The sequence below is a fragment of the Aplysia californica genome, unplaced genomic scaffold (genome assembly GCF_000002075.1).
Source record: "Aplysia californica isolate F4 #8 unplaced genomic scaffold, AplCal3.0 scaffold00173, whole genome shotgun sequence".
Taxonomy (NCBI): Eukaryota; Metazoa; Mollusca; class Gastropoda; order Aplysiida; family Aplysiidae; genus Aplysia; species Aplysia californica.
The window spans coordinates 500,718-511,202 of NW_004797443.1; the positions used below are offsets into that span (position 1 = coordinate 500,718).

At 38.8% G+C, this 10,485-nt stretch overlaps 1 protein-coding gene across 1 annotated transcript in view; it reads right to left on the reverse strand.

The window, feature by feature from the left end:
* LOC101850717 overlaps positions 1-10,482 on the reverse strand; it is a gene marked incomplete in the record, with an annotated part of 16,420 nt that extends 5,938 nt beyond the window's left edge. The window contains 7 exon segments of the mRNA XM_005098149.3: positions 2,404-2,498; positions 3,451-3,640; positions 3,931-4,077; positions 5,735-5,908; positions 7,491-7,672; positions 9,165-9,355; positions 10,310-10,482. Coding sequence (XP_005098206.2) covers positions 2,404-2,498; positions 3,451-3,640; positions 3,931-4,077; positions 5,735-5,908; positions 7,491-7,672; positions 9,165-9,309 — 933 coding nt within the window.
* Positions 10,483-10,485: the final 3 nt, after the last annotated feature.

Here is a 10,485-nt window from a genome sequence, read left to right on the forward strand (position 1 = left end):
ATACACGTTTTGCAACTTTTCTTGCAACTTTTGTTGATTTTTCTTGCAACTTTTGCTATTTTCAAATGCAACTTTCTCTGAGGACAGTAGTACAAAAGTACTGTGGACTCAATTTTTTTTCTATTCTCACCATTTAATATGAAGGGTTGCTTTTTTTCACTTCTTGAAAAATGTTCAAGAAACCGGTTACATCGTCAGAACATAAGACTGACCAATATATACACACAAGTCTAGAAGAGGAAAAAGTCTCTTATACTTGTCAAAGGCGTCTTCTTTTGGGATACAAAATAGTTTATTTTCCATTGAAAGCATCCTTAGTCAAAGCCACTTCCAACATTTTTGGGGCTTTTTCTGTTCCTGCTAAGGTTGCATTCATGCTTTTCCTACAGCAGAGTTGACACGACAGCCAAAAGACAAGTAGAAGGTTAAAGTTCGAGTCTGCCTATGGCAGAGTGTATTCTTTTGCCTGCTGAAAGAGGGCTCAAAAGTCTACCTCTTAGAAATGAAGTGTTCTAACGACCACCTGTCCAAGACATTCAACTGAACAAAAAACCACTTTGCACTTTCCCAATGCATTCACTTAAAACAACCACTTTTCTCCTCGGCAATGAATGGCTATCTAGGAGAATTTCAACTGTAACTGTTTCATTTAGAAAAGCTCACTATATAAACAATTTACATTTCATTCCCACGTTTTTACCCTCTTCGCTGCCTCGCCTGTAGAATTTACTGGCCTGAACCGTGTAGCGCTGTGCCAGTGGCCCGTAGAATTTACGGGACAGTGACAATGGTTGTTTTTACACCAATTATAAGGGAAGTTACTGCTAAAATCTTGTGATTATTATTGGGGTACCTTCCTTTTATGTTTACCTCCATTTTCCTCCCATTTGAAAGCACCGAATTCAGATTTTAGCTCGAAGAGAAGATTAGATCTAGATCTAGATCTAACATATCTAGATCTACCACACAAAAATGATATACAGGCAGTAAACACAGATGGGCTTACATGTATGAATATATATGGATTGTACGAGTGTTGTATAAGGTAGAAAAAGCCTCTTGTCACTTCTTCTTTACCTGCACACACTCACACAACATGTATTCCCTTTTTTTGGTCTCAGTTTATCATTACTCGAATGTGTGTTTATGTTGCTAGGTGAAGTTGTTTTCGGCATCATGTTACTAACTCCAACTTTCCTCCATCTATCTCTCAATGAAATTCCCCTAAAATTATATAAATAGAAATGTGGTTCAATGTAAAATGTACATGCAGAAATTCAAGAGGAAGTATTTATTTTAAAAAACAGTTATGCGATGTAGAGTGGGGTCACCACTGAGCAGCCTTGGTTCATGGGATTTTCCCTGGCTCAGGAGCCTAGTTTACCTGCGGCATTGAAGGGGTTAATTAATTATAACAACATAGATATAAATAAAACTTGCAGTAAAGTAAGATTTGCGATCAGGATAATAAAAGTGACACTAAAACTAAAAGTGTGCCTAAAGTCACCCTGTCTTTTAAATCATAGTCTTTTCCTTTCTTACTTACCTAAAGATTTCTTTATGTATGTGTAATTTCCTGTGTCAGTCTAGCATTAACTTTTTCTTGATTATGAATCCTTCTTTTTTAAAAATTTTTTTTATTTCTCTATATATTACTACCAGTATTTATGCATTGAATCTAAATTTGGTGGTGTGTAAATACTACTGTAATAAAATTTAGTTAACATGTTTCATGGCTTTTTGTTGATATTATCTTTTTTTTTAATCTCTGAAAAACACAATCAATCTTTAAACATGAGCAGAAGCAAAGGACAGCATCTTATGCAAAAGTGAGTTTAAAAAGTTATTGAAGCATATTTATTGTCCTCAGTATACACAGATGAAAAAACCTGGTTTGGATTCCAGGAGCACAGATCATTATGCGGAAACAAAAAACTGACAACATGCACTAACTCACTGTACTGTCATACATCCACCAGGGGAAAGAAAAGACAAAACGGGATGTACTGACTAAGCACACGGTTTTATATTCCAGTTTTAAAAGCTGTCCTGAGGGATGGTTAGGTTTGCGTCGAGGAATGTTTGCACCTTGTATGAAGCAGGAAAGAGTTCTCAAGTAGTACAAGAGATGAAGAGAAACAGGCTGCACATACTAGGAGTCAGCGAAACACACTAGATACAGTCTGGAAGAATCACAGAAATCGATGTACAGAAAAGTGGGAAGACATGGAATAACATCAAGAGGCTAGCCCATGATAGAGAAAGGTGGAAGGTGTTTGTCCATGGCCTATACCCTGGTGCAGGGTGAGAAAGGCAATGATGATGATGAGGGATGGTTAGGCCAATATACAACAATGCAACATGACCTTCACTTCCTAACCAACAGAAGGGCAGAAAACTCACCAATGATGCAACAGACAACCTTGTGCCAGGTCGTTCAAGTCGGATAAACTCAATATCATTTTCTTGAAGGAGATCAGGGTCTACAGATTTCGCATCTGAAAAGAGAAGTGAAAAAACACATACATTAGCAAATGCAGAAGTCTATTGTTCACTTGTTTTAGTACAGAGAAGCATATCAACATAATAACAGACATGTAGTGCTCGGAAAAATATTGATGCAAAACAGACAGATCACAGGAACAACACAGGGAAAGAAATGAAATAGGACCAACCAGTTGTGCCCTTCAAAAACCTACCATGTGTGCCTTGCACACAAATTATGGACCAATAAATTTATATTAAGAAGCACATATAATATTTTAAAGGCTTACAAATTTCTGGAGGCATCATGCTATTCCACCAGCCTCCCAACGCACTTTTTCAAAATTCAATATGGGAGGGAGGGAGGGAGGGAGGGAGAGAGAGAGAGAGAGAGAGAGAGAGAGAGAGAGAGAGAGAGAGAGAGAGATATCTATGCATTCATGCCCATAATATATTCACTCACCAAAGACGTACAGATACATACATATCAACACAGAAACATATACATACACACACACACACTTTTAAACTTAAACACACATGCTTACAGGCACACACACACAAAAATATATCATGTGAAGCGTGCTGACAAAATGAGTTACTTCTCGGATTCAAGCCCTACGGAAATAAAAAGATCACGCACATAGGTAAAGTTTTTACAATTTATAAGTATGAAATAATAAAAAGGGATGCAATACTTAAAGAATATATGGCAACAATAGAAAATCTACAAATTTGACTCTAGTGTCGTTTTTGGTCAAAATCTCCATTTGTGGATTGTGAGAAGTAACTCAAGTAACTCTCTCCCTTTCTCTCTCTTTCACACACATCCTCATGAATGAACAAACACACACACACACACACAAACAGACACACATGCACACACACACATGTACACCCACACACAGCAGACCCATGCTCAAACGTCCACACATGCTCACACATACACAAGACAAGCCCACTCACCAAAGACAAAAATGAGCACTGTGTTCACAAGCTTGAGGTTTTGCAGACTGAGTCGACTCAGCACCTCACATGTCCGGCTGGATATGGCGTCAGCATTCTTGCTGGACACATCGACATGCATCAAACGATCCGACCCTTGGAAGTAGTCCAACAGGGACCGGACACTGTTTTCAAACATCGACTGCCTCCTCTGGAGATGACAAAAGAAAAATAAATACAGTCAAAATCATTAAAGCTATTACTTATAGTGACACTGCCATGTATTCCATGAGATAGAAGGCAAACTGTTATGCTATATACAACAATGGCAACTTTTATCACACTTTTGCAGAAGGTAACATAAGGCAATTTTAGTATAGAGCTACCTTAATTTCATAAGCCAAAGAACATACTGATAAGGAATGAGAAAAAGCTTTTCTAAACTTGATAAATGTCCATTGAATGGTATGCAACAGCAGAAAAGTTAGCAGTCAGCATCACCTTCGTCCTGGACAGGTCAACCTCATCTGACTGGAAGCCTGCTTTGTCCTCCTCCGTCTCCTCTTTCACTTCCTCTTCCACCTTCTTCTGTGTCTTACTCTTGGAGCCCATGTTCAGTGAGAAGTAAACAGCAAAGGAAATCGGGTACTGAGGACGTAAATTCAGTCAGCTGAGGGGTTTTGTTTTACAGATTAAAGATCTCTTCCATCTAGACACTGTCAAACACACACACAGACAGTCGAACCAGTTCTAACGGCCACCTGTCTGAGACAATCACCTGTACAAACGACCATTTCCCACTTCCCTTCTAGCATTTTTTCTACCTTATAATGACACTGTCCCAAGACATCCACCTGTCTTACACAACCACTTTTCTCCTCAATAATGAGTAGCCATCTCAGACAATTTCGACTGTACATACAATACATGCACACACATGTACGCACAAGCACACAGGGTTGGTGATTTTTTTGATTTTTTGGATAAAAATTTAAAAAATCGATTTTTAAAATTTAAATCAGATTTTTAAAAATTTAAATCGGATTTTTTAAATTTTTTTAATTTTTTAAAAAATGACACAGTTTGGGATTTTTGGTGGCTAAAAGTATGTTCTTTTAGTGCAAAATGCATTGTCTTTATTTTAAATAATGATTAATTTAAACAACTGCAATTTTAGAAAGCCTTAATCTGCTATCAAAGAATTATGGCTACAGACAAAAAATGAAGAAAATGTCAGTCTAAAAGGAAGGGGGGGGGGGGGTAATTATGCATAGATAAACTTGCATTTTATTTTTATTACAGTGTGTGTGTGAGCACGCGCTTGTGTTTGTCTAAAAAGAAAAAGAAAATGCTAATTTCAATTATGAAAAAAAAGTAAATTGAATACTGTATTATTTTACTACTTACAGTGACAGGGGGGGAAAGCAGACTTTTAAGCAATTTTAGTCTACTAAACCTTATATCTGTTTTATAAAACCCAGGAAAGGAATTCTGAATGTTTAAAGATGTAAAAACAGAAGAAAAAAATTTTTAAGTGATTTAAATCACCGAGTTTTATTTTTTAAATCAAGTTGATTTAAAGTACAAAAAATCAACTGATTTAAATCAACCCAACCCTGGTTTTCAATTATGAAAAAAAAGTACATTGAGAACTGTATTATTTTACAGTGACAGGGGGGAAAGCAGACTTTTAAGCATGATTATATTAAAATTAGTCTACTAAACCTTATATCCGTTTAAAATAAAACCAAGGAAAGGAATTCTGAAAGTATAAATATGTAAAAACTGAATACATTTTTTTGAAAAGTGATTTAAATCACTGATTTTTATTTTTAAAATCAAACTGATTAAAAAAATTTTTAAATCAACAACCCAGCTCTGGTTTCAATTATGGAAAAAAAAGTAAATTGAATACTGTATTATTTCACAGTGAAAGGGGGGAAATCAGACTTTTAAGCATGATTATATTAGTCTACTGAACATTATATCTGTTTTATGAAACCAAGGAAAGGAATTCTGAATGTTGAAATGTGCAAAAACCGAATAAAAATTATTTTTTTAAAAAGTGATTTAAATCACTGATTTTTATTTTAAAAATCAAGTTGATTTAAATAAAAAAAATCAACTGATTTAAATCAACCTGATTTAAATCAACCCAACCCTGCAAGCACACACATATGTACACACAAGGGATTGTGCATTAGACTGTAATTCACAGCAAGTTATTATGAAGAGCTACATCTTGAGTCTCTTCAGAGGTAAGAAAACAACTGAATGTAAAAGAAATTAGAAAGCCATGGCCCACCTTCTGCTCAAACTGCTCCATGCTGCTGCTGCAGTCTTGCGAGAAGGTGGCGGTGCGGATAAGGTACTTGAGGTTGGGCATCATGTCCACTAGGTAGCGCCCCTGTGGGTTCCTGTCCACCTGGGCCGTCACTTCATGAAGGATCCACGACAAGGAAATGGAGGTCGGGTCATCCTAAGCAAGATAATAACAATGTCGAACATATTTTATGGTATTATAATTTAACCATGCAACTGGTCTCTTGAAAGTTTTACTACAAGTACAAGCCAAAAAAACCCCCCTTCAGAATTAAATGATGAGAAAAGAAACAAAAGTTAGCCTACAACACTTTAAAGTGTTTATCTGTTTGTATATTTTCATTAGGGGTGTATAGATTGTTCCGGCAATGGTTCTAGAAATAATCAAGAACACTATAGGTATATATATTACTCTATATTAGAGTTGGGGCCAGCGGACGGACGGGTTTGTTACTTGCCGACTCAGTCAGAGCGAGCGGGTAACGGACTCCGTGCGAACGGACTGCGGACCTCAACACAGTTCGTTTTTTGGGTCCGCTCCACAATTTTACTCTCTCAGCGAGCGGACTGCGGACCTTAAGCCTCAAGTCAGTTCGTTTTTTGGGTCTGCTTCACAATTTTATTCCCTGAGCGGGTGGGCAAACGGACAAACTCTAGCAGACAGCATACTCATCGCGAGGTTAGGCCCATCGTCTATTGTTTGTCAATTAGGCCTAATGTTCCAAGCTACTAACGGTGCCACAGGGAGTGAGAGAGGCTGGTAACGTAGTGCTATGTGTGTAACCTTTCACCTTGTGTGTGGGTCACACTGCGTACATTCCAATTATCGCAAAGGTCGGGGGGGGGGGGGGGTAGAGAAATTTCCGCCATGAACGCGTAGTCACAATGTGGGGAAGGAGGGGGATTTTTCAATTAATTTTCTTTGTTGTTTGGGGGGGGGGGGGGGGGGTTGTAAAATGTATGCAATGGAAGGAGTCCCTCCCCGTCCGTTCATCCGCCCGCTCGAATGCATGGAGTCTCTCCGTCCGCCCTTCCGCTCGCTCGCTAGACGAACTGTTGTCTCTGTCCGATGTGTAGCAAGTAGCAAACTACTCTTCACAAGCGGACGGCTCGTTACCCGTCCACTCATTTGCGGGTAGTGCCAGTGAGCAGTTCGTTACTCGCGGATGCTAATTTTGTGAGCCCGACCCAACTCTACTCTATACCATAATGAGGTCTATTTGGTTGTTTAATTTGCAATCTGGCATGTTGATCAGTGGCAGGGGGTTAGGCCTAGCCTATTGTCCTATTGTATAGTTTGGCTGAAAGTGTGAGAGTGAGTTTACTCAGTGTGAGTCTCAGTTCAGTTGTATTGTTTGGTGCAAGTGTATAAAAGCAGTCTGGATTACTACAGGTGAGACTTTAGAGGGGAGAGCTGTAGCAAGGCAGAGGAGGCCTGCTGAGAGTTCTGGTGGAGAAAAGGCCAGTAAGAGCCTCGGTTTATTTCTGCGTTGCGTGTGACATTCCAACGAATTGGGGCCCCATCGCTGAGGAAAGGATCACCATCCGGAGAGAAACAAGTTTGGCTAACCCCTGTTGTAGGCGAAGGCAGACAGAAGGTTAGTCTTAAACATTGTTTTATGTTCAAGCAAAATCTAGCACACACACCTGTTAACATACTTGAAGAATTAGATTAGAATTGAATTGAGCTTAGCTGAGATAAGATTAATTGCGAGTTAGCACGGTAATGTCCAACATACCTCCAACATTTTCTTCAGCTCCTGAACAGACTCCTTTCTGTCATGATTTTCGTCCTTCTCCTCAATACTGTAGGCCTCCCCAGCCACCTTTTGCAGCATGATCTTTTCCACATTAACAAATGTAAAATCAAAAACCTCCACCAGCTCAGAGACTAGACGACCCTTCTTTGAGCCAGGCCCACCTGAGGGGGGAGGAGGAGACAACATTTCCAATCAATCAATCTAAGAAAATTCTTTAAAAAATACTACTTACTAGTTTCTCTAACTTGAACTGAGAATTCAAATTACAATGAACTCTTTCCTGTACACAACCTTTTCTAAGGAAAACAAACTGCTTTTTAAGGCAGTCAGGAAAATGGTGACACTTAAGAATAAATGCACTTTAAAATATTCTTATTTTACTATTTAACTTCACGCCAGGCGCGGTTCGTCCATAGACCACGGTCGTGCAGTGCAGCCCAAAAATTTTTTATGTTCTATTGCGTAAAACACCCACAATAATAAAATAAAAGAAGCCAGAAACAAACACAAGCCAAATATTATATATCAAAACAAAGGTCCTTACTGGCGCCATAATTGTCATTTCTATGTCTATAGCGCCGTAAAACATCTACTATGCCATGCCAAAGTCCACGCGCTTTAGCTAAACAGAAAAAGATATTCAACATTGTAACCTGACCTATAAATCGCTCTTGGGGATAACCCAAGCGATGACAACACTCGTAGCGAGTTTGGCGGTACATTAATTATATTAATAAGCCGGCACATCGCAAATGTGCTCCTGCCGAATAGTGCCGAAACATAGCCCACAGTAGGCAGTCTAAAAATAAACACAATAGACCCTTCGCGCTTCTTTGCCAGTATTATGTGAGCCCCGGAGCAATCCAGCGGAGTGCTCAAGTGAACTGTGATTGGTTCATTCTTTGTCTTGCCACTATTTTAAGTGACTCTGTAGCCGTGAACCTGAGGGAGGTGAACGTGACCGTCATATGAGTTGTGCCTTTGAATGGTTTTGTAGGGGAGCAGTGAACGTTATTACTGCATGTACTTGAGTGTTCAGTTCCAATACAGGAAGAACACATTGATGTTTAGCTAACAAACAAATTCAGTACTAGAAATCAAAACGACTAGTAAAAAGAATGAAAATAAAACCACGAGGCCCTCCCTCACCAACCCAAAGATCCTAAAATTATACACCGTCTCATTTATTTAAATGACCTTGGCCTTGACTATCTTCAGTATGCCATAGCTTCATTATTATTGTGCACGCCCACTTTTTAGCCCCATGAGCCGCCCCTGCTTCACGCCTAAATACACACATTTTTCTGAATAAGTATATATATGCGATCAAATCAATTACATTTGGGGAGGAGGGGTGGTGTCCCCCCAAAGGATGGGTAAGTAAGTGCACACGGAGTCAAGTAAATGCTGTTGGTCTGTATAGTACTTCAGTTTACACTCTGGTTTCTTTTCTTGTGCTGTCAAATATATATATATATATATATATAAAATCTGATATAGCCTCTATGCAACTCTCATTCGAATTAAAAAAACAAACATTTTAAGAAATTGTATTGTCTTGATCATTAAAAAAGCAGTTGCTAAAAACAGCTTGGTTCACACTTAATACAACATTGAACTTGACCTGACCTGACGTGTGATACAAACACTCACCATATACAAAAATAATTGTTGGTCCAGAGTCCAAGACACGGACTTTTCTGCCCATCTCCACCAGTACCTCCTCCTTGGTGATCTTTCTGTACACAGCTCCATTTACGTCCGGCTTGTTGATCTTGCTGTAGCCACCACATCCCATTATCAATGAAGTCGCATTTCAGCTCAGACCATATTTGTGTTTTGCACTGGAGTTTGAAAAAAATAATGGGATAAAAAGACAGCTGTCTTCTTGTTGGTCTATATATTTTTTAAATGCCAGTCCATTGACTTGAACCCCCCCCCTCCCCAATTCAGTCCCACCCTTCTCTGCTGTAATCCCCCTCAATCTTGCTTCTCTGCACTTCGGATCACTACTAAATTCTAAATTAATTTTGTGACCACTGCGCAAAGTAGACCCCTATTCCACATCATATAAATAATCTGCTAGAGGTAAGATTTGGGGGTTTCACTGGGGCCAACATTGAGAAGTGAGAAGTCATGTTTAGTTTCAATTTAGGCTACCGGTTGAGCTGCATTAACCCTATCCGTACGCCCTGGGGTTATTTTGTACCCCCGGGGTTGTATTCTTCACATTTTAGAATGCTTCTAATATCTATATTTAGATCTAGTAAGTACGAAGATCTCTCTGAAACTGAGTATTTCTCAAAAAATCATTTTGACAGACTGCTGCACTCTATGCAAAGCGTACGGATCATATTAAACGAGTAAATTTCCTCTTTGGATAGTGGTGGCACAGTTCCCCACGTTGTATAGATACGATAATAAAACACGAATTACGAAGAGATCTAGGGTTAAAAGTTTTATTCTTCTTTTATTATATTTTTATCTCTCTTGTTTTATCAGAGGCTGCCTGTGGCTGTGGACTCAATTTTCTTTCTTTCACAAGAACGTAGCTTAGAATTCAGTGTGTGGGCTTAATGGACAACGAGCCAAATAGCAAAGATGATAGCATAATAAATTAACATTGTATAAAGAGGATTAACGTGCTATAGATCTAGAATCTAGTAAGGGGGGGGGGGGCACCCCACCTCGACAAACACTCATTTTTTAAACTGCTTGAAGAGCAGAGCAGCGAGACTCAACGCAGAAGACGACAGTGACAGTCGAAAATGCGTAAGAGGATAAAAACTCCAATTTACCGTTTCTCGTCACTGTTTAGAACGCCTGTGGAAAATCATAAAAGTTCATGTGCACAAGAACGGAAGGCTGAAGATCTGCATATTAAATGATAATCCTTTGCTTATTTCGATTTTTCACTGAAAAATAAATAATTTCTGTTGTCATAGATTCATCCGACTGTCGAAGGGTAGTAACT